This window comes from Ammospiza caudacuta, chromosome 31 (genome assembly GCF_027887145.1).
Source record: "Ammospiza caudacuta isolate bAmmCau1 chromosome 31, bAmmCau1.pri, whole genome shotgun sequence".
Taxonomy (NCBI): domain Eukaryota; kingdom Metazoa; phylum Chordata; class Aves; order Passeriformes; family Passerellidae; genus Ammospiza; species Ammospiza caudacuta.
In genome coordinates, this window is record NC_080623.1 from 3,773,061 (window position 1) to 3,796,742 (window position 23,682).

The 23,682-nt window shown below is 65.2% G+C and overlaps 2 protein-coding genes across 2 annotated transcripts in view; both read right to left on the reverse strand.

The window, feature by feature from the left end:
• Positions 1-15,943, reverse strand: part of ERBB3 (erb-b2 receptor tyrosine kinase 3) — a 31,085-nt gene extending 15,142 nt beyond the window's left edge. The window contains 18 exon segments of the mRNA XM_058821999.1: positions 107-226; positions 1,015-1,156; positions 1,627-1,680; positions 2,288-2,442; positions 2,529-2,622; positions 3,496-3,628; positions 4,710-4,909; positions 6,898-6,988; positions 7,065-7,138; positions 7,238-7,358; positions 7,440-7,553; positions 7,647-7,788; positions 8,480-8,598; positions 8,707-8,772; positions 9,340-9,465; positions 10,684-10,870; positions 12,148-12,299; positions 15,862-15,943. Coding sequence (XP_058677982.1) covers positions 107-226; positions 1,015-1,156; positions 1,627-1,680; positions 2,288-2,442; positions 2,529-2,622; positions 3,496-3,628; positions 4,710-4,909; positions 6,898-6,988; positions 7,065-7,138; positions 7,238-7,358; positions 7,440-7,553; positions 7,647-7,788; positions 8,480-8,598; positions 8,707-8,772; positions 9,340-9,465; positions 10,684-10,870; positions 12,148-12,299; positions 15,862-15,943 — 2,172 coding nt within the window.
• A 1,294-nt stretch (positions 15,944-17,237) lies between these two features.
• RPS26 (ribosomal protein S26) lies at positions 17,238-22,787 on the reverse strand. The gene is made up of 4 exons (XM_058822191.1): positions 22,659-22,787; positions 20,247-20,424; positions 18,010-18,140; positions 17,238-17,346 (listed from the first exon to the last, which is right to left on the reverse strand). The coding sequence occupies exons 1-4, from the start codon at positions 22,659-22,661 to the stop codon at positions 17,311-17,313; spliced, it is 348 nt and encodes a 115-aa protein (XP_058678174.1). The 5' UTR covers positions 22,662-22,787; the 3' UTR covers positions 17,238-17,310.
• Positions 22,788-23,682: the final 895 nt, after the last annotated feature.

The following is a 23,682-nucleotide window of genomic DNA, read 5'->3' on the forward strand; positions in this document are numbered from 1 at the left end:
GGGATGTAGGGGATCAATGGGATGGGATCAATGGGGTGGGATTGATGGGATGGATCATTGGGGTGGGATTGATGGGATGGCCCTCAGCCCCCTCCCCGCACCCCACCTTGTGCACGGTGCCGAAGACGCCGGAGCCCAGCACCTTGAGGCGCTTCAGCTCCGACTCCTTGAAGATCCGGGCCAGGACCTTGTTGGCTTTCTCACTGGGGTCCAGCGGCTCCAGGCTCTGCGGGGACACGGCGTGACAATGGGGACAGGGACAGGGACAAGGACACGGCATGGGAACAGGAACAGGGATGGGGACGGGATGGGGACACGGCGTGACAACAGGAATGGGGACAGAGACATGGGGACAGGGACATGGTGTGGGAATGGGGACAGGGACAGGAACACGGCATGGCAACGGGCATGGGGACAGGGACATGGGGACAGGGACATGGGGACAGGGACATGGGGACAGGACAGGAACACGGCATGGCAACGGGCATGGGGACAGGGACATGGGACAGGGACAGGGACACAGTGTGTGACTGAGGACAGGGATGGAGACAGGATGGGGACATGGCGTGGCAATGGGGATGGGGACACAGCGTGGGAACGGGGACAGGGACAGGGTATGGGAATGGGATGGGGACAGGTACAAGGTGTGGCGATGGGATGGGGACAGGGACACGGCGTGGGAATTGGATTGGGACGGGATGGGGAGAAGATGGGGACACTGTGGCAATGGGGACAGGGACGGGAATGGGATGGGGACAAGGGGGACATGGGATGGGGACATGGGATGGGGACAGGGACAGGAACAGGGACACAAATGGGGACAGGGACAGGGATGGGGACAGAAGCACAGCAGGATGAGGATGGAGAGCGACTGGGATGGAAGCAGAGCTGGGGCTGGACGGGAACGTGGCTGGCAAGGACCGGACACAGAACCCGGGACACCGCCCCCTCCCCGCCGCTCCGGGGCCGTTCCCGGGGCCGTTCCCGGTGCCGTCCCGGTGTCCCGGCGCTGACCTCGCCCCGCTCCAGGTAGCGCCGCATCGCCCGTTTCTTCTGGATCTTCTTGCCCCGCCAGTAGAGCAGCGCCAGCAGCACCAGCGAGCACGAGAGGAAAACGGCGCCGACCACCATGACCGCGATCAGCGTCGGGGCCCGCCTGCGGCACCGGGAACCGGGAACGGGAACGGGATGGGGACGGGGATGGGAAAAGGGAAAGGGAAAGGGAACGGGAACGGGGAGGGGAAAGGGAAAGGGAACGGGGAGGGGAACGGGAACAGAAACGGGAAAGGGAAGGGAAAGGGGAACGGGGTGGGAACGGGAAGGGGAAGGGGAACGGGAACAGGGACGGGAACGGGAATGGGGTGGGGATAGGGACGGGAACGGGAACGGAAAAGGGAAAGGGAACGGGGATGGGGACATGAACGGGGACATGAACGGGAACGGGAATGGAAGCGGGAACGGGAACGGGAACGGGAACGGGATGGAGATGGAGATGGGGATGGGAACGGTAACGGGGGACAGGGAAAAGCACATGTTAGGGTCCCCGCAGCCCCTCGGGGTCCCTGTAGCCCCCTGGGATGTCCCCGCAGCCCCCCCCCCGAGACGCCCCCGACCCCCCCTCTGTACCTGGACACGGGCAGGGGGTCCCCCAGGCAGTCCCGCAGCAGCGGCCCCACACACCTGTGGGGAGGGAGATGGGGGTCACCCATGAGAGACCTCCCCAGCAGAGACCCCAGTCCCCAAAATGGCACCAGTGAGGTCCTGACTCCCCAAATCCTGCCCTAAGTGATGACCCAGGACACCCAACCTGTCCCCAGTGATAACCCAGGACCCGCACCCTGCTCCCCAAAGAGGATTTGGGACCCCCACCCTGCCCTCCATGGGGTCCCAGTGGGGTCCTGAGCCCCCCAACCTGCCCGGGGCCCCCAAGGAGGCTCCCCAAAGAGCTTTTGGGACCCCCACCCTGCCCCAAATGATGCCCCAGGACCCCCACCTGCTCCCAGTGATGCCCCAGGACCCTCACCCTGCTCACAAAAGTGGTTTTGAGACCCCCACCCTCCTCCCAAAGTGATTTTGGGCTCCCCACCATCCTCCCAAAGAGGATTTGGCAACCCCACCCTGCCTCAAATGATACCCCACGACCCCCACCCTGCTCCCAAAGACCTTTTGAGCCCCCACCCTGCCCTCCACGGAGCCCCCCGAACCTCCCCCATTCCCCCAGTGGCTTCCTGACCCCCAAACCTCCCCAGACCCCCCCAGTCCCTCTCCCCGCGGACCCCGCACCCACCCCCGCGTGCAGTTCTCGTGGCAGGGCCGGCACTCGCGGCTGCCGTCGGGGAATTTGTAGATGGGGCCGCGCTCGCCCAGGACCCCGTCGGGACATCGCTCCACGCAGTGCGGCCCGTCGCGATAGTGGGCGCAGCGCGTGCAGGTGTCGGCGCCCTGCAGGGGGGGTGGTGACAGTGTGGGGACGCCGTGGGGACACCGGGGACACGGCGGGGACAGCGGGGGACGCGGGCGGGCCGTACCGAGCCGTTGCAGGTGGCGCCGCCGCCGTCGATGCGCTCGCACTCCGGGTGGCACTCGGTGCATTCGCCGCCCTGCGAGAACTCCCGAGGGTCCCTGAGGGGCACAGCGGGGTGTCACTGTGTCACCCTGGGGTGACAGCGACATATCGGGGGTGACAGGGCCACCCCCCGGTCCGCACCAGCGCCCAGCCCACCCTGGGACCCCCTTTGTCCCCCATATCCCCCCGTGCCCTTCCATGCCCCCCGTGCCCCCCGAGCCCCCCATGTTCCCTCCGTGCCCTCTCGTCCCTTTTGTCCCTCATGTCCCCCCCATGCCCTCCATGCCCTCCATGTCCCCCCTTGTCCCCTTTGCTCCTCATGCCCCCCTTGGCTTCTGTGCCCCCCATACCCCCCGTGCCTCCCATGTCCCCTGTGCCCCCTGTGCTCCTCTTTTCCCATTTGTCCCCCATGTCCCCCGTGCCCCCCTTGTCCCCCTGTCACTTTGCCCCTCATGCCCCCCTTGCCTCCTGTGCCCCCATGCCCCCCGTAACCCCCTTGTCCCCCTGTGCCCCATGTGCTCTCCATGCCCCCCCCGTGCCCCTTGAGCCCCTGGTGCCCCCCAAGCCCTCAGTGCCCCCCATGCCCCCAAGCCCTCAGTGCCCCCCATGCCCCCCAGCCCTCAGTGCCCCCCATGCCCCTCTTGTCTCCATTCCCCTCATGCCCCCCATACTCCCCTTGTCCCCCATGTCCCCCATGCCCCTGATGCCCCCACACCTCTCTTGCCCCTCTTTTCCCCCTTTGTTCCCCATGCCCCCTGTGCCCCCCATGCCCCGCGCCCCAGGTTTTCCTGTGCTCCTTGTGCCCCCTGTGCCCTCCATACCTCCCATGTCCTCTGTGCCCCCTTTGCCCTCCATGCTCCCCATGCCCTCCATGTCCCCCGTGCCCTCCATGTCCCCGGTGCCCCCCGGTGCCCCCGGTGCCCGCTGACCCCTCGGTGAAGCGGCAGGTGGGCACGCAGACGCCCCTCCTGCTGTAGAAGCGGCAGGACAGGCACTGGCCGGGCCCGGGGCCCCAGCAGCCCTCGGCCGAGCACAGCGGGTCACACACCTTGCCCTCTTGCTCTGGGGGGACACGACAGGGACTGGGGTCACACAGGGGGGCAGGGACAGGGGGCACCCAGGGGACAGCGGGGCTGGGGTCACACAGGGGCTGGGGGCACCCACTGGGACAAGGGACAGGGGGTGGCGTCGCCCATGGGGTCAGAGTGGGGCGGAGGGGCCCCCCAATCTCGGAGCAACAAAGGGGGGCTCTGAGTGGGGCTGGGGGTCACCTCCCCATGGGCTCAATGTGGGTCTGGGGGTTTCCATGATTCAGAGGGACACAGGGGGCTCAGGGCAGGGTCTGGCGGTCAGGGCCCTGCATGGTCAGGGAGGGCTCTGGGGGCCCCCTGAGGGGTCGCAGGGGGGTCTCGGAGTCTGTGTAAGGGGTTGGGGTTCAGTGCAGGATCTGGGGGTCCCGGTGTCCCCTCCCTTATGGGACAGACCGAGGGGTCTCAGTTTGGGCTCTGGGTGTCCCCACGGGGTCCTGGGGGGGGTCCCTGTGTTCCCTCCCCTATGGGACAGACAGGGGATCCCTGGAGGGGTCTGGGTGTCCCCGAGGGGTCCCGTGGGGGGTCCCATGCCCGGGGGAATGGGGGTTCAGGGCAGGATCTGGGGGCCCTGGTGTCCCCTTCCTTATGGGACAGATTGGGGGTCTCGGTTTGGGGTCTGTGTGTCCCCGAGGGGTCCCAGGGGGGGTCGCAGGATCTGTGTGAGGAATGGGGTTCAGTTCAGTGCAGGATCTGGGGGTCCCACGCCCCCTCCCTATGGAAGGGATTGGGGTTCAGTTTGGGGTCTGGGGGTCCCTGTGTCCCCTCCCCTATGGGATGGACGAGGGGTCTCAGTTCGGGGTCTGGGTGTCCCCTCGGGTTCCCGCGGGGTCCCACGCCCCCTCCCTGCAGAAGGCATTGGGGTTCAGTGTGAGATCCGGGGGTCCCTGTGTCCCCTCCCCTATGGGATGGACGAGGGGTCTCAGTTCGGGGTCTGGGTGCCCCCTCGGGTTCCCTCCCCTATGGCACAGACCGGGGGTCTCAGTTTCGGCTCTGGGCGTCCCCTCGGGCTCCCGCGGGGGTCCCACGCCCCCTCCCCAGCCCTGCCCACGCACGGCACTTGCTGCGGGGCCGGTTGTTGCGGATGTCGAGGTCGGCGCGGCTGCGGCTGAGCGCGGCCCAGTGCACGGTGTGCAGGAAGCAGAGCCGCCGGTTCTCCGTGATGTACACGCGGCCCGCGCTCACCTCGCGCAGCGAGCGCAGCCCCAGCGACGTCACGTTCTCGTTCTTCATGATCAGCAGCGAGAAACCGCGGCTGGGGGGGCAGGGACACCGGGATTGGGGGGCTGGGAGGTACGGGGGGGGTTGCGGGAGATGGGGGGGTTCGGGAATTGGGGGGATGAACCGCGGCTGGGGGGGAGAGACACCGGGATTGGGGGCTACGGGGGGCTGCGGGAGATGGGGGGTCTGGGAGTCGGGGAACGAACCAGGGATGAGGGTGGGACACCGGGATTGGGGGGCTGGGAGGTACGGGGGGGCTGCGGGAGATGGGGGGGTTCGGGAATTGGGGGGATGAACCGCGGCTGGGGGGGAGAGACACCGGGATTGGGGGCTACGGGGGGCTGCGGGGGCTGCAGGAGATGGGGGGTCCGGGAGTCGGGGAACGAACCAGGGATGAGGGTGGGACACCGGGATTGGGGGGCTGGGGGGTACGGGGGGCTACGGGAGATGGGGGCGTTCGGGAATTGGGGTGGGGGTTCGGGAATTGGGGGGATGAACCGTGGCTGGAGGGGAGGGACACCGGGATTGGGGGGCTGGGGAGGCTATGGGGGGCTGTGGGAGATGGGGGGTCCGGGAGTCGGGGAACGAACCGGGGATGAGGGAGGGACACCGGGATTGGGGGGCCGGGGGGGGAGTACGGGGGGCTACGGGAACTGGGGAGGGGTCCAGGAGTTGGGGAATGAACCGGGGATGAGGGAGGGACACCGGGATTGGGGGGCTGGGTAAGGGTACGGGAGATGGGGAGGGTTCGGGAATTGGGGGGATGAACCGTGGCTGGAGGGGAGGGACACCGGGACTGGGGGGCTGGGAGGCTACGGGGGGCTACGGGAGATGGGGGGGTTCGGGAATTGGGGTGGGGGTTCGGGAATTGGGGGGAAGAACCACGGCTGAGGGAGGGACACCGGGATTGGGGGGGCTGGGGGGGCTACGGGAGATGGGGGGGTTCGGGAATTGGGGTGGGGGTCCGGGAGTCGGGGAACGAACCGGGGATGAGGGAGGGACACCGGGATTGGGGGGCTGGGGAGGCTACGGGAACTGGGGGGGGGGGGGGGGGCGGTCCGGGAACTGGAGGTGCTCTTGAAACTGGGGGTGCCCCGGGAACTCAGGGGGCTCCGGGAGTGAGGGGATGCTCCAGGAGCTGCTCCGGGAGTCGGGGAACGAACCGGGGATGAGGGAGGGACACCGGGTTTGGGGGGGCTGGGGGGTACGGGGGGGCTATGGGAGATGGGGGGGGTCGGGAACTGGGGGGATGAACCGTGGCTGGAGGGGAGGGACACCGGGATTGGGGGGGCTGGGGGGGGGGGGGGGAGTACGGGGGGCTACGGGAGATGGGGGGGTTCGGGAGCTGCTCCGGGAGTCGGGGAATGAACCGGGGATGAGGGGATGCTCCGGGACCTGGGGGGCTCCGGGGAAGCTCCGGGAGCCGGGAGGGTGAACCGGGAACTGGGAGGATGAACTGGGAGCAGGGGGAAGAACCGGGAGCCGGGAATGAACCGGGAGGGAGGGGAAGTTCCGAGAACCGCTCCGGGAGTCGGGGAATGTTCCGGGAGCCGGGGGATGAACCGGGAGGATGCCCCGGGAGCCCGGGGGAGGCTCCGAGGAGAAGGGGACGCCCCCGGACACTTCAGGAGCGGGGAGGACGCGCTGGGAGGCGGCAAATAATTCAGGGGTCGGGGATGCCGGGGAATGCAGGAATTAGAGAAAACAGGGAATTCAGGGATTGGGGAAAAGGGGGAATTCAGGGATTTGGGATGCCGGGGAATGTAGAAATTTGGGAAAACAGGGAATTCGGGGATTGGGAATGCAGGAATTGGGGGAAAAGGGGAATTCGGGGATCGGAAACGGTGGGGAATTCAGGAATTGTGGAAAACGGGGAATTCAGGGATTGTGGAAAACAGGGAATTCAGGGATCGGGAATGCAGGAGTTGGGGAAAAACGGGGAATTCAGGGATTAGGAAAATGGGGAATTCATGGATCGGGGATGCCGGGAGGAGCACAGGACACGCGGCAGGGGCTCCTCACTTGTACAGGCTCCGTCCCCCGATGGTCTCGAGGTTGGAGAAGACGCTGAAGTTGTGCATGTGCTTGGGCCAGGACTGGATGTTCAGGTACCCTGCGGGCACACCGGGGTCTCAGGGGGGTTCTGGGCGGTCCCGGGGGGTCCCAGCACCCCCGGCCCCTCTCCTCACCCGTGATCTCCCGCACTGTCCGGAACACGTTCAGCTTCTCGGGGTCCAGCGCTGAGATGTTGCGCCAGGGGTCCCTGTGGGGCCAGAGGAGGGGTCAGCAGGGCTGGGCCAGGGGGGCTGCACCCCTTAAAACCCCCCTGAACGCCCCCAAAATCCCAAATTCCATCCCTCACCCCTCCAGGCCCGTGATGAGGAAGTCGAGGTTGCCCAGGATCTTGGTGCAGTTGATGAAGGTGTCGATGTTGCTCGAATCCACGGTTTGGTATTTGCTGCCAGCGCCGGTGCCCTCGCAGGCTGTGAGGGGTGGGGAGGGGTCAGGGGGGGTCTCAGAGACCCCAGACCCCCCCCCCAACCCAGAACCCCCCCATTTCCTACCCTTGGGGCACAGCCCCGCGCAGGGCTCGCAGATCTTCAGCCCGTTCTTCTCCACCTCCATCTTGTCGTTGGGGCAGGCGCGCACGCACGAGCTCTGATCCACCACGAAGTTATCTGGGGAAAAGGGGGGCGCAGGGACACCCCGGGGGTCACCCGGAGCCCCCCCAAAGCCGGGTGACCCCCCCGGAGCCCCCCGGGCGCACTCACGGGGGCACTGGCGCACGCAGACCCCCCCGTACTGGTACTTGGTGTCGGGGTTGGGCTCCAGCTGGAAGGTGAGCTTGTTGTAGATCAGGGGCTGCGGGCACAGCGGGACGCACGAGCCGCTGTCGTTGAAGTGGCGGCAGGCCTGCGGACGGACAGACGGACAGATGGACACGTGCACATGGGATGGACAAACGGACAGGGGATGGATACGGGGATGGACGCGGGGATGGGCACAGAGGGACGCGCGAGCCGCTGTCACTGAAGCGGCGGCAGGCCTGCGGACGGACAGACGGACACGAGATGGACGGATGGACACGGGATGGACAGATGGATGGATGGACATGGGATGGGCACAGAGGGATGCACGAGCCACTGTCGTTGAAGTGGCGGCAGGCCTGCGGACGGACGGACGGACAGATGGACACGGGGTGGACAGATGGACATGGGTAGACACAGCCACGGACATGGGAATGGACAGATGGACAGATGGACACAGGGTGGATGGATGGGCAGATGGACAGGGGATGGACACAGCCAAGGACACGGGGATGGATGGATAGACGGACGGATGGACGGATGGATGGATGGATGGATGGATGGATGGATGGATGGATGGATGGATGGATGGATTGACGGACACAGAGGTGGGTGGATGGAGGGCTGGACAGACAGACACACAGACGGACGTACAAAGCAGTCTGTCCGCAGGGGCCCGGTGCACACACAGACACACAGACAGACACACAGACAGACAAACACACACACAGACACACACACACACAGACACACAGACACAAAGACAGACACACAGACAGACGGACAGACGGACGTACGAAGCAGTCTGTCCGCAGGGGCCCGGTGCAGCCGCCCGCGCACTCCTCGTGGCAGCACTCGTTGGGCGCGCGGCCGAAGCAGCGCCCGTTGCACTGCGGGGCGCAGATGGTCTTGGTCACTGCGGGGACACCGGGGGTGGGGGGTCACCGGGGGGGTCCGGCCCACCCCCAAAATCCCCCGGTACCCCCGGTACCCCCCGGTACCCCCGGTACCCCCCGGGTCTCACGTTTCTGGCAGTCGTCGGGGCCCGGCCCCCAGCAGTGACCGCCACAGCTCTCGTGGCACGGGGGACCTGAGGGACAGAGCCAGCGGTGGGGTCATGACAGGGGACCCCAAATACAGGGAGACCCCACAGGGACCCCAAATACAGGGGGACCCCACAGGGACCCCAAATACAGGGGGACACCAAAGGGACCCCAAAGAGACACCAAAGTGACACCACAGGGACCCAGACACAGGGTGATCGCAAACCAAAGGGTGACCCCAAAGGGACTCCAAAGGGACTCCAAAGCCAGGGGTCACCCCAAACCCAGGTGTCACCCCCAAAGTGACCCTAAACTCAGGGGTGACCCCAAAGGGACCTCAAACCCAGGGAGACCCAAAACCCAGGAGTGACCCCAAAGCCACCCCAAAGTCACTCCAAACCCAGGGGTCACCCTGCAGTCCCCTCAACCCCAGGGGTGACCCCAAAGCCACCCCAAAGTGACCCCAAAGCCAGGGACGACCCTGAAGCCACCCCGACCCCAGGGGTGACCCCACAGTGACCACAAACTCAGAGGCGACCCCAAAATGACCACAACCCCAGGGATGACTCCAAAGCCCCCCAGGTGTCCCCTTTGTCCCCCGTCCCCTCACGCACAGGCGCGGCCGTTGTCCCTCACGAGCGGCTCCAGCCGAGTGTCCCTCATGATGTCCCTCCACTCCACGGTGTCCACGTGGCACAGCTGCGCGTTCTTCTCGATGTACACCCCCCCCGCCAGGATCTCTGGGGACGCGGGGTGACAAAGGGGTGACAGGGGGGTGACAAGGGGGACAGACACCCCCAGACCCGCTTGGCAGCACAGAGAGGGGACGGGGACCTTGGGGACTGTCCCCGCTCCAAGGGACAGCACAAGGGACATGGGGTGGCACCGCCCTGGGATGGGGACCTTGGGGACTGTCCCTGCTCCAAGGGACACAGGGGTAGCAGCGGGATGGGGACCTCAGAGGGCACAGAGGGGTGGCAGTGTCCCCAGCCCCACAATGTCCCCTCTCTGTGCCAGTCCTGTGGGTGTCCTCAGCCTTCCGCAGTGTCTCCAACCCACCGTGGTGTCCCCAAACCTCCACAATGTCCCTAACCCACCACAATGTCCCCAACACACCGTGATGTCCCCAACCCCACAGCGTCCTCAACCTCGCGATGTCCCCAGTCCTCTGTGATGTCCCCAACCCCCTGCGATGTCCCCATCCCCATGGTGTCCTCAACCCCATAATATCCCCAGCCCACCACGGTGTCCCCAACCCTCCATAATGTCCCCAACTCCATGGTGTCCCCATCTCCTCACAATGCCCCCAGCCCACCATGATGTCCCGAACCCCACAGTATCCTCAACCTCACGATGTCCCCAACCCTCCATGGTGTCCCCAACCCTCTGTGATGTCCCCAGTCCCCTGCAATGTCCCTAACCACCCACGATGTCCTCAACCTCACGATGTCCCCCTCTTCCCGCCATGTCCCCAGTTCCTCCACAATGTCCCCATTCCCGCGTTGTCCCCAACCCCACAGTGTCGTCAACCTCATGATGTCCCCAACCCTCCATGATGTCCCCAGTCCCCTGCAATATCCCCAACCCCCTGCAATGTCCCCATTCCTGCCGTGTCCCCAACCTCACAATGTCCCCATCCCACCACGATGTCCCCAACCCCCACAATGTCCCCAACCCTCACAATGTCCCCAACCCACCATGGTTTCTCCAACCCTCCATGATGTCCCCAACCCCACGGTGTCCCCAACACCACAATGTCCCCATCCCACCACGATGTCCCCAACCCCACGATGTCCCCATCCCACCACGATGCCCCCAACCCCCACAATGTCCCCAACCCTCACAATGTCCTCAACCCACCGTGGTTTCTCCAACCCTCCATGATGTCCCCAACCCCATGGTGTCCCCAACCCCACAATGTCCCCATCCCACCACGATGTCCCCTCTCGGTGTCGCACCCGTGAGCTGGTTGAGGCCGAGCTGGCGCAGGGCGTGCGTGGTGTTGGGGTTGTAGTTGAGCAGCACGAAGAGGGCGAACTTGTCCTCGTAGAACTGCGTGCCGCGGATCACGCGCAGGTTCTGCAGCGGCAGCGCCGCAAACACGTTCATGGCGATCAGGATGTAGCCGGTCACCTCCCGGATGGTCTGCGGGGGACAGGGGTCACTGGTGGCCTTGGTGACACGCCGTGGGGGCTGTGAACCGCCAAAGTGGCCGTGTCCTCCCCTTGGTGGCCACTGTCCTCCTTGATGGCCGCATGGTGGACGTGTGACCTCTAAACTGGCCATGTCCTCCTTTTGATGGCCATGGTCCCCATGGCGGACATGTCAACCCTTCAATGGTCATGTCCTCCTTTTAATGGCCACGATCCCCCTTGATGGTCCCTTCAGGATCACTATGGTGGCTCTGAACCTCCAAAGTGGCCATGTCCTCCTCTTGATGGCCATGGTCCCTGTGGTGGAAATGTGACCTCCAAACTGGGCATGTCCTGCATATGGTGGCCTTGGTCGTGGTCCCCATGGTGGCTGTGAACCAGTTTGGAACCTCTAAACTGGCCATGTCTTCCCCTTGATGGCCACTGTCCCCATGGAGATTGTGAACCGCCAAGCTGGCCATGTCCTGCACATGGTGTCCACTGTCCCCATGGTGGACATGTCACCCCCTCAATGGTCACGTCGTCCTTTTGATGGTCACGGTCCCCATGGTAGACACGTGACATCCAAACTGGCCATGTCCTGCACATGGTGGCCATGGTTCCCCTTGATGGCCATGGTCACCATGGTGGCTGTGAACCTCCAAAGTGGCCAAATCCTCCTTTTGATGGCCACGTCCTCCACTTGGTGGCCACTGTCACCATGGTGGACATGTCACCTCCTCAATGGTCATGTCCTCCTTTTGATGGCCACTGTCACCACGGTGGACATGTCACCTCCTCAATGGCCATGTCCTCCCCTTGATGTCCACAGTGCCCATGGTGGCCGTGTCACCTCCAAACTGGCCATGTCCTCCCCTTGGTGGCCATGGTCCCTGTGGTGGACATGTGACCTCCAAACTGGCCATGTCCTGCACACGGTGGCCATGGCTGTGATCCCCATGGCTGCTGTGAACCTTCAAATTGGCCATGTCCTCCTTTTGATGGCCACTGTCCCCATGGTGGACATGTCACCCCCTCAATGGTCATGTCCTCCCCTTGATGGCCATGATCACCATGGTGGCTGTGAACCTCCAAAGTGGCCACGTCCTACACCTGGTGGCCATGGCCATGGTCCCCATAGTGGCTGGCAACCAGCCTGTAACCAGTTTGGAACCTCCAAACTGGCCATGTCCTCCCCCGGGTGACAGCAGCAATGTCCCCCATGACGTCCCTGTCCCCCTGGAGCTGTCGACGTCCCCCTCAGTGTCCCCTCAGTGTCCCCGGGGTCACCTGGAGGAAGGAGAGGTCCTGCGTGTGGTCGATGAGGACGATCTCCAGGTTGCCCATGACGATCTCGCAGTTGTTGTACATCTTGTGCAGGGTCTGGTACTGGTGCTGCGCGTCGCCGGTCACGCTCAGCCCGTTCAGCGTCCCCGCGCACACTGCGGGCCACCACAGTGTCACCGGGGCCACCACGGCGTCACCGGGGCCACCACAGGGCCACCACGGTGTCACTGGGGCCACCACAGGGCCACCATGGTGTCACCAGGGCACCCACCGTGTCACTGGGGCCACCACAGGGCCACCAGAGCCACCATGGTGTCACCAGGGCACCCACAGGGTCACCGGGGCCACCACAGGGCCACCAGGGCCACCATGGTGTCACCAGGGCACCCACCGTGCCACCGGGGCCACCAGCATGTCACCAGGGCCACCACTGTGTCACCAGGGCACCCACCGTGTCACCAGGGCCACCACTGTGTCACCGGGGCACCCTCTGTGTCACCGGGGCCACCACAGGGCCACCATGGGGCCACCATATCACCAGGGTACCCGCCGTGTCACCAGGGCCACCACTGTGTCACTGGGGCCACCACGGGGCCACCATATCACCAGGGCACCCACCATGTCACCGGGGCCACCACAGGGCCACCATGGCCACCACAGCCACCCTGCATGGCCACAACGCCCCCTGCATGGTCACAGCAATGTCCCCTCCCAGCTGGCCGTGTCCTGCACGTGGTGGTCATGGTCATGGTGGCCATGTCACCTCCTCAGTGGCCACATCATCCCCTTGGTGTCCCTTGGTGTCCCTGTCCCCTCCGAGCTGGACACGTCCTGCTCTTGGTGGCCATGGTCCCCATGGTGGCCGTGTCACCTCCTCCTCAGTGGTCACGTCCTCCCCTTGACAGCCACCCCTCAGTGGCCATGTCCCTGTCCCCTCCATGGTGGTCCTGTCCCCCCCATGGCCTCCTGGCTATGGCAGTGTCCCCATGGGGTCCCTGTCCTTTCCATGGTGTCCCCTGCAAACGTCCTCGTCCCCTCCATGGTGTCCCCCTCACGGTGTCCCCTCCACCATGTGCTTGTCCCCTCCACGCTGTCCCTCTCATGGTGCCCCTGTCCCCTCCATGGTGTCCCCCTCAGGGTGTCCCCTCCACGATGTCCTTGTCCTCTCCATGGCGTCGCCCTCATGCTGTCCCTGTCCCTTCCACCACTCCTTGTCCCCTCCATGGCGTCCCCCTCATGGTGCCCCTGTCCCCTCCATGGTGTCCCTGTCCCCTCCACGGTGTCCCTGTCCCTCATGGTGCCCCTGTCCCCTCCATGGCGTCCCCTCCATGGTGCCCCTGTCCCTCATGGTGTCCCTGTCCCCTCCATGGTGTCCCTGTCCCCTCCATGGTGTCTCCATGGTGTCTCCCTCAGGGTGTCCCCTCCACGATGTCCTTGTCCCCTCCATGGCGTCCCCTTTATGGTGTCCCTGTCCCCTCCTCCGCCGTCCTTGCCCCCCACCCCTGTCCCCACCCCTGTCCCCCCGCGCCGTCCCCGCCCCGGTTCCTCCCCCGCCGCTCCCTCGCCGTTCCGGGCTGCCCGAACCGGCCGGGCGAGCCTTGCGCAAGGCGGGCGCCCCGGGCTGGGCCCCCCCCGCCCCGCCACGCCCGCCCGGACTTCGGCCCCGCCACCGTCACCGCCCGGGCCCGCGGCCACCCCGGCTCCCCCCGGGCCCCTCGGTGTCCCCTCGGTGTCCCCCCAGTTCCCGGGAGCGCGGGGTGGGCTCGGTGTCCCCCCAGTTCCCGAGGTCCTCTCGGTGTCCCCCCAGTTCTCGGGGGCGCGGGGTCCGCTCGGTGTCCCCCCCATTCCAGGCGTCGCCTCGGTGTCTCCCCCGTTCCCGGGATCCCCTCGGTGTCCCCTCAGTGTCCCCCCAATTCCCGGGGTCCCTTCAGTGTCCCCTCGTTGTCCCCCCCGTTCCCGGGGGCGCACAGATCCCCCTTTGTGGCACCGCACAAAGCCGCGATTGTGGCGGGCGGCACCGGGGGGGGCACCCGAGCCCCCCAAACCGGGACCCCCGGGGGCACCGAGGGCTGCGGGTCCCGCCAGACGTGACTCAGGCCCCGGCGCTCAAAGGCGGCTTTGTCCGGCCCGGGACCCTCCGGGGGCGGCCGCGGAGCTCGGGGCACGCTCGGGAAGGGCCCCCCCGCCCCGGCCGCGCTATTTGAGCACGGAAAGGGCTAAAAAAAGGTCCCAGCTGCGATGGCAGCGGCCCCCGGCCCCCGGGGATGGGCACGGGGGGCCCGGAACGGGGGCGCTGCGACCCCCGGGAGACACCGGGGGGGTCCCCAGAGGGTTGGGTGGGCATCACCCAGCCTATCCCGGGACCCCCGAACGCGCCGGTGAATCATTAACGGGGGTCCCACGGCGGGGTTGGGATTGGGGGGTTCGCGACCCCCGGGTGCACCTGCCCGCGGGGGTGGGGGGCGATGCTGGAGCCCCTTCCCCATCCCGGGCGCCGCGGCGGCGGCGGGACCGGGCGTTATCAGCGCCGGCAGCTCCGGCACGTCCCCACTATCAGCCGCGTGCCACCGCGGCCCGGAATAGCACCGGGGGGCACCGGGGGGGCACCGGGAGGGGCTCGCTGCGACCTCCTGCCCTCGGCGGTGCCGGCACAAAGCGGGCTGTGTGTGCGGCCCGAACAAAGGGGGCTCTCAGAGACCGGGATTTGGGGGGAGCGGGGCTGGGGCCGCTCCCCTCGCTGTCCCCGAGCCCCCCGAAGTGTCCCCAAGCCCCTGAGATGTCCCCAAGCCCCCGGAGGTGTCCCCGCACCCTGCGCTGTTCCCTCTCTCCCGGTGGACCCGGAGCCCGTGGGTGGCACCGGAGGCGTCGCCGGTGGCACATGGAGCGGGGGACAGAGCGAGGGGTGCCCCCGGTGTGCCCCCCACCCCGGGCACCCCCGGGCACCCCCGGGCACCCCCGGGGTTTCGGGGCGGCGCCGGCCCCACCTGCGCGTCCCGCGCTCGGTGTTTTTCCTTTGGGAATTGAAAAACAACTCCCGGCCGGCCGCGGCCCTTCCGGGGTTCCGGGGGTTCCGGGGTACCGGCGCGGGCAGGGCCGGGGGTCCCTCCGGGGGTCCCCCCGTGAAGGATCCCCCCCGTTCCCCTCGGGGGTCCCCCAAAGGCATCGCCGGGCCCGGGCCCGCAGCCTAAAATAGCCCCGGGGCAGCTGCGGGGCCGCAGGTGCCGGGACCGGGAGGGGCAGCGAGAGCGGGACCGAACCCCGAGAACGGGAACCGAGAACGGAACCGAGCACGGGAGGGGGCACCGAGAGCAGAACCGAACCCCGAGAACGGGAACCGAGAGCGGGACCGAGACCGGGACAGAGCACCGAGAGCGGGACCGAGACCGAGAACGGGAACCGAGAGTGGGAGCGATCCCGGGAGCGGCCACCGATCCCCAGCCCCGCCGGAGCCGCGGTCCCGGAGCGGTTTCAGTGCCGGTCCCGGTGCCCCGGAGCCGTGCGGTCTCCCCGGGACAGCACCGGGAGCTCCCGGGACGCCCCCGCAGAGGAAGCGCCCGCGGGAATTGCCGGGATTGGATCGGATCGGGTCCGGTACCGGCGGAACCGGCACAGCAGCACCGCCGCGACCCCCGAGCGCTCCGGTGTTTCCCCGTTCCCCTTCGCCGAACGCCGCGGCGCAGCCCCGGTTCCCCCGCTCCCGCCGGTACCGGTGCTCACCTGCCTGCGCGGAGCCGGGCGCGGGGAGCAGCAGCGGCAGCAGCAGCAGCAGCGCCCGGGGCCGCTCCCGGTGCGGCTCCATCGCGGCGCCCCGGTAGCGGCGGAGCGTTCCCGGGAATGCACCTGGCGCGGGGCCGGGCCGGGCGGGGCAGCCCCGGGAACGGGAGGGGGAACGGGGACACCGCGCTTCCCTCCCCGCCCCGCCCCGGGACCCGCCCGCCCCGCCCGAGGCACCGGCACCGTCCGCCCCCGCCGGGATGGGCACGGCCGGGACCGGCCCCGAGCGCGCCCCCAGCCCGGGCCGGGTCCCCTCGGTCCCGGTGCAAAGTTCGCTCCCCCGAGATCCCGGTCCGGTGGCCCCCTAGACCCGTTCACAACCCTCGGTCCCGGTCCTGGAGCAAATTCGCCCCTTCGAGCACCCGGTCCGGTTCCCCCGGTGTCCCCTCAGCCCCGTTAACCCCGGTCCCGGTGCAAAGTTCGGCCCCCCGAGCCACCTCCAAGGCCCGGTCCGGTCTCCCGGTGTCCCGCCAGACCCGTTCACATGCCCCGGTTCTGCCGCCCCCCGGTCCCGGTCCCGGAGCAAAGTTCACCCCCCCAAGCCCCCGGTCCGGTCTCCTGGTGCCTCCCCAGTCCCGTTCACAACCCTCGGTCTCGGTCGCCATCCCGGCCCTGGAGCAAAATTCGCCTCTCCGAGCCCCCGGTCCGGTTCCCCGGTGCCCCCCAGCCCCGTTAATCCCGGTCCCGGAGCAAAGTTCACCCCTCCGAGGCCGCGGTCCGCTCCGGTTCCCCGGGATCCCCCAGCCCCGTTCACATCCCCCGTTCTGCCGCCCCCGGTCCCGGTCCCGGAGCAAAGTTCGCTCCCCCGAACCCCCGGTCCGGTTCCCCGGTGCCTCCCCAGCCCCGTTCACACCCCCGGCCCCACGGAGACCCCTCCCCAAAAACCGGATGGGGGGGTTGGGAACTATTGAAGCCCCTCCAAAACACGGGGAGGGGTCGGGACCAACGGAGACCCCCCCGAAACACCCCCAAAATGGGGGGGGGTCTGACCCCAAACAGCCCAAAATGGGGGGGCCTGACCCCATCACGACCCCTCCCCCAGGTCGGGGCAGCTCCTGGATTTGGGGTGACCCCAGCTCCCCCTGTAATGAGGGGGCTGAGACCCCCTGAGGACCCCCCAAATCCCCCTGAGGACCCCCCAAATCGCCCTCAGGAGCCCCCAAATTTAATCCCCCAAAAACCACGGAGCCACATTTGGAGCTGCCCCCCCTCAAGATTTGGAGTGACCCCAGTTCCCCCCCATAATGGGGGGGCTGAGACCCCCCCAGGACCCCCCAAATTCCCCCCCCCCCCAGGACCCCCCAAAGGATGGCGCCGGCTCGGGGCAGATCCTTTATTGACTCTGGGGGTCTCTGCCCTGCCCTGGGGGTCCCGCGCGGGGCCGGGGTCTCCTCACATGGGCTTGGGGGGGGGGCGGGGGGCTGCTCCCTGCAGAGAGAACCCAAAGTTAGGGGGGCTGGGGGGGGGCACAGAGACCTGGGACCCCCCAAAACCCTTCCAGGAACCCCCAAACCCTTTCAGGACCCCCTGGGATCCCCCAAAACCGTCTGGGACCCCTCTGATCCCCCCAGGACCCACCCAGATACTCCCTGGGACCCCCCCAAACCTCCCCAGGACCCTTTAGGACCCCCCAGACCCCCCCTAGGCCCCTGAGAGCCCCCCCAGAACCCCCTGAGACCCCTCTAGGACACCCCCAGACCCCTCGAGGACCCTCCCAAACACCCTTGGGACCCCCCCCAAATACCCCTGGGACTGCCCAAATCCCTCGAGGATCCCCCCAAGACACCCCTGGGACCCCCCAGACCCTCCCAAACACCCCTGGAACCCCCCGAAACCCCTCAAGGATCCCCCCAAACAGCCCCAGCACCCCCCCAGACCCCTCCCAAACACCCTGGGACCCCCCCCCAAACCCTTCAGGGACCCCCTCAACCCCTCGAGGATCCCCCCAAACCCCCCCAGACTCAAGGAGGGGTAGAATCAAGGCAGGGGGTGAAGTCTGGAACTGCCCCCAGACCCCTCCTAAACACCCCTGGGAACCCCCAAACCCCTCGGGGACCCCCTAAAACCCCTCGGGGACCCCCCCAGACTCACGGCGGGGCGGAAGCGGGGCGGGGGCGTGCGGTCCTTGCGGGCCTCACGCGAGCGGTTCCGAACCACCTTGCTGTGGATGGCGCAGCTGACGCAGTAATGCAGCTTCACATAGAGCTTGGGCAGCACGTAGGCTGGGATGGGGAAAAACAGGGTTAAGGACCCCAAAAACCAAACCCAGGGATCCCCCAAAACCCCAAAAATGAGATCCAGGGACCCCAAAAACCCCAAAAAACACACCCCAAAAAACACACCCAGGGATCCCAAAAACACACCCAGAACCAGCCCCAGGGCGGTAATGCAGCTTCACATAGAGCTTGGGCAGCACATAGGCTGGGGAGGGAAAAAGGGGGTCAGGGACCCCAAAAAAACAAACCCAGGGACCCCCAAAACCCCAAAAACCAAACCCAGGGACCCCAAAACCCCCAAAACCCAGAACCAGCCCCAGGGCAGTAATGCAGCTTCACATAGAGCTTGGGCAGCACATAGGCTGGGATGGGGTAAAAGGGGGTTAAGGACCCCAAAAACCAAACCCAGGGATCCCCAAAACCCCAAAAACCAAAATCAGGGATCCCAAAAACCCCAAAAAACACACCCAGGGACCCCAAAACCCCGAACCAGCCCCAGGGCGGTAATGCAGCTTCACATAGAGCTTGGGCAGCACGTAGGCTGGGGAGGGAAAAAGGGGGTCAGGGACCCCAAAAACCAAACTCAGGGACCCCCAAAACCCCAAAAACCAAACCCGGGGATCCCAAAAACCCCCAAAAACCCCACCCTAAACCAGCCCCAGGGCAGTAATGCAGCTTCACATAGAGCTTGGGCAGCACGTAGGCTGGGATGGGGAAAAGGGGGTCAGGGACCCCAAAATCCGAACCCAGGGACCCCCAAAACCCCAAAAACCAAACTCAGGGATCCCAAAAACCCCCAAAACCCAGAACCAGCCCCAGGGCGGTAATGCAGCTTCACATAGAGCTTGGGCAGCACGTAGGCTGGGGAGGGAAAAAGGGGGTCAGGGACCGCAAAAACCAAACCCAGGGACCCCAAAAACCCCAAAAATGAGATCCAGGGACCCCAAAAACCCCAAAAAACAAACCCAGGGATCCCCAAAACCCCAAAAACCAAACTCAGGGATCCCAAAAACCCCCAAAAATCCCACCCTAAACCAGCCCCAGGGCAGTAATGCAGCTTCACATAGAGCTTGGGCAGCACGTAGGCTGGGGAAGGGAAAAGGGGGTCAGGGACCCCAAAAACCCCAAGGAACAAATCCAGGGATCCCAAAAACCCCAAAAATGAGATCCAGGGACCCCAAAAACCCCACCCAGGGATCCCCAAGACCCCCAGGGACCCCAAAACCACACCCAGGGACCCCCAAATCAGCCCCGGGGCAGTGATGCAGGGGTGGGCAAGGGGGACAGTTTTGGGGTACAGTGGGGCTGTTTTGGGGTGACAGAGTGAGCAGGGTTGGACCTTTTGGGGGATCAAAGGGTCCCCATTTTAGGGGTGACAAAGGCGATATTTTGGGGTGATGGAGGCACTATTTGGGGGTCAAAACAGGAGCTATTCTACAAGGCACAAGAACAATTTTTTGGGGTGAGCAGGGTGGGATATTTGGGGGTGACAAAGGGACGATTTTCGGGGTGACAGAGTGAGCAGGGTTGGACCTTTTGGAAGGTCAAAGGGTCCCCATTTTAGGGGTGACAAAGGGGATATTTTGGGGGCAAAACGAGCTATTTTGGGGGTGACAATGGGGCTATTTTGAGGGCACAAGAACAATTTTTTGGGGTGAGCAGACTGCAATATTTGGGGTGACAAAGGGACAATTTCCAAGTGACAAAAGAACTCTTTTCAGGGCCAACCAGGGTTTGATTTTGGGGGTGACAGAGGAGCAATTTTGGGGTGACAGAGGTACTATTTTGGGGGGAAACCAGGAGCTATTTTAGGGTAACAACGGGGCTATTTTAGAAGGGACAGGGACGATTTTTTGGGGTGAGCAGGGTGGGATTTCTGGGGTGACAAAGGGACGAAATCTGAAGTGACAAAGGCACTATTTTGGGGTGACAAAGGCACTATTTTGGGGTGACAGAGGGGCTATTTCACAAGGCCCAAGAACAATTTTTTGGGGTGAGCAGACTACACTAACTGAGATGACAAAAGGACGATCTCCACAGTGACATAAGGATTCTTCCCAGGGCTGAGCAGGGTTTGATTTCGGGGTTCCCAGCGCTGCACCCCACACTCACAATCGAACACGCTGGCCTCGGAGATGTCCCTGACAGCTGCAGCCTCCACGATGTTCCTGATGACGAATTTCTTGATGGCCTTGTCCTTGGGCACGCAGCGGGCGCAGTTGGTGCAGCGGATGGGCTGCACGTGCCCGCGGCCCTTCTTGGCACGGCCGTTGTTCCTCCTCTTCTTGGTCTGCGTGGGGAGATGGGGCAGGCACGGGGAGAGCAGGATTGACCACAGGATTAACCACGGGGAGAGCAGGATTGACCACGGGGAGAGCAGGATTGACCACGGGGAGAGCAGGATTGACCATGGGGAGAGCAGGATTGACCACAGGATTGACCATGGGGAGAGCAGGATTGACCATGGGGAGAGCAGGATTGACCACGGGGAGAGCAGGATTGACATGGGGAGAGCAGGATTGACCATGGGGAGAGCAGGATTGACCATGGGGAGAGCAGGATTGACCATGGGGAGAGCAGGATTGACCACGGGGAGAGCAGGATTGACCACGGGGAGAGCAGGATTGACCACAGGATTGACCATGGGGAGAGCAGGATCGAGCCCAGATCAATGCCAGAGAGCCCAGGATTGGGGCCAGGATTGAGGCCAGGATCGGCCCCAGGGAGAGCAGGATTGACCACAGGGAGATCAGGATCAGCCCCAGGATTGAACCCAGGATCAGTCCTAGGACTGAGCCAAGGATAAACCCAGAGGGGCCTGGATCAGCCCAGGATCAACCCCTGAGAGCCCAGGATTGTGGCCAGGATTGAGGCCAGGATCGGCCCCAGGGGGAGCAGGATTGACCACAGGGAGATCAGGATCAGCCCCAGGATCAGCCCCAGGATTGAGCCCCAGGACTGAGCCCAGGATCAACCCCTGAGAGCCCAGGATCAGCTCCAGGATCAGCCCCAGGATTGAACTCAGGATTGACCACAGGGAGATCAGGATCAGCCCCAGGATCAGCCCCAGGACTGAGCTCAGGATCAGCCCCAGGGAGAGCAGGACTGACCACATGGACAGCAGGATCAGCTCCAGGATTGACCACAAGATCAAACACAGGGCAATCAGGATTGAGCCCAGGATCAGCCCCAGGACTGAGCCCAGGACGAGCCCTCGAGAGCCCCAGGATCAGCCCCAGAGAGCCCAGGATGGAGCCCAAGAAGTCCAGGATCAACACCACAAAGCCCAGGACCAATGCCACAGAGAGCAGGATGAACCCCAGGATCAGCCCCAGGATTAACCCCAGAGAGCCCAGGATGAACCCCAGGATTGAACCCAGAGAGATCAGGATTGAGACAGGGACTGAGCCAGGACCAACCCCATGGGGACCAGGATCGAGCCCAGGATTGAGCCCAGGATAAACCCAGAGGGGCCTGGATCAGCCCAGGACTGAGCCCAGGATCAACCCCTGAGAGCCCAGGATTGAGACCAGGACTGAGCCCAGGATCAACCCCAGAGAGTCTCAGGATCAGCCCCAGGATCAACCCAAGGATCAACCCCAGAGAGCCCAGGATCAGCCCCAGGATTAACCCCTGAAAGCCCAGGATTAACCCCGGGATTGAGCCCAGGATCAGCCCTAGGATGGAGTCCAGGGAACTCAGGATCAACCCCAGAAAACCCCAGGATGAACCCCATGATCAGCCCCAGGATGAACCCCAGAGAGCCCAGGATAAACCCCAAGGAACTCAGGATGAACCCCAGGATGAACCCCGGGACTGAACCCAGAGAGATCAGGATCGAGACAGGGACTGAGCCCAGGATCAGCCCCAGAGAATCAAGGATTGAGCCCAAGGAGGCCACAATCAATCCCTGAGAGCCCCAGGATGAACCCAGGGAGCCCCACATCAGCCCCTTTAAAGTCGCCCCCAGCCCCATAAAAGCGCCCCAGCCCAGCCCTGTCAGAGCCGCTCCTGGTCCCATAAAAACGCCACAGACTCCCCCAGATCAGCCCAGTAAAAAATGCCCCGAGCCCCATAAAAATCCTAAAGAACCTAAGGATTTCAGCCCCATAAAACCCCCATAGATCGCCCCGAATCAGCCCCGTCAGAGCCTCCCCTGGCCCTATAAAAGCCCCTGGATCATCCCCTTCAGAGGCGCCCCCAGCCCCATAAAAATCCCAGAGAACCCAAAGGTTCCATCCACAACCCCACATCCTTCTTGGATCGCCCCCAAATCCGTCTGGAGACCCCAAATCTGCCCCCAAAATAACCCTCATCCCCCCCTGCCCCACACGGAGCCCCCATCCCTCTTCGATCGCCCCCCCCCAAACCCCTCCGTGCCCCTCCCACGCCCCCCCCGCCGCTCCCGCACCCCCCCCGACCCCCCCCGTGCCCCACACGGGCCCCGCGTCCCTCTCCGAGCCCCCTCGGGCCCCTCCGCGCCCCCCGGCGCCCCCCGGGCCCTCCCGGCCACGCCGCGCTCACCATGGCGGCTCTGAGGGAGAACCGGAAGAGGCGCGGCCGCAGCACCGCCGCGCTTTTATCCCTCCGCTCCCTCCGCCCGGAAGCGCCGCCGCCGCTGCTCCGGTTCCCGAGGAGGCCTCGCAGCGGCTCCGTCCGAGGTACCGCGGCGGGTGGGGTGGGCGAAGAGCGGCGGGAGTTGGGGGGGAATTAACGGGAGTGGGGATGCTGTAGGGACTATTTTTCCTGCGGTGGGCGGAGGGATCCACGCAGCGCACGCGGTGAAGTAAAGTTCCCGCGCACTGTGTGTGACGTCACCCCGCAAGGGGGGGGCGCGCGCCGCGGGGGCTGCTGGGAAATGTAGTCCGGAAAAGGGGCGGGGTCCTCTCCCATCCATGGGGGACCCCAGTGACGGGGGGGTGTCCCCAACCCCGGGGGTCCCCAGTGTCCTGTGTCCCCTCTGGGGTGTCACCAGTGTCCCCTCCTCCATCTCTGGGTGTCCCCAGTGGGTCCCCAAAAAATCCGAAAGGAGACTCCAATGTCCTCTGCCCCCATTTCTGGGTGTCCCCAATGTCCCCCGTGTGTCCCCAATGTCCCCTGTCCCTCTTGGGTGTCCCAGTGTCCCCTGTCCCTATTTCTGGATGTCCCCAATGTCATTTATCCCCTCCTGGATGTCCCCAGTGTCCCCTGTCCCCATTTTTATGTCCCCTGCCCCAATTTCTGGGTGTCCCCAATGTCCCCCGTCCCCATTTCGGGGTGTCCCCAGTGTCCCCCGGATGTCCTCAGTCTCCCTTGTCCCCATTTCTGGGTGTCCCCAATGTCCCCTGGATGTCCTCAATGTCCCTTTTCCCCATTTCTGTGTCCCCTGTCCCCATTTCTGGGTGTCCCCAATGTCCCCAGTCCCCATTTCTGTGTCCCCTGTCCCCATTTCTGGGTGTCCCCAATGTCCCCAGTCCCCATTTCTGTGTCCTTTCCCCCCCTCTGGGTGTCCCCTGTCCCCATTTCTGAGTGTCCCCAATGTCCCCTGCCCCTCCCTGATGTCCTCAAT

Coding starts and splice junctions, on each gene's coding strand:
- RPS26 (XM_058822191.1), bottom strand. Junction 18,141..20,246: donor CGAGGCCAGCGTGTTCGATT/GTGAGTGTGGGG, acceptor TCCCCATCCCAG/CCTACGTGCTGCCCAAGCTC. Junction 17,347..18,009: donor CGCCCCGCTTCCGCCCCGCC/GTGAGTCTGGGG, acceptor TTCTCTCTGCAG/GGAGCAGCCCCCCGCCCCCC.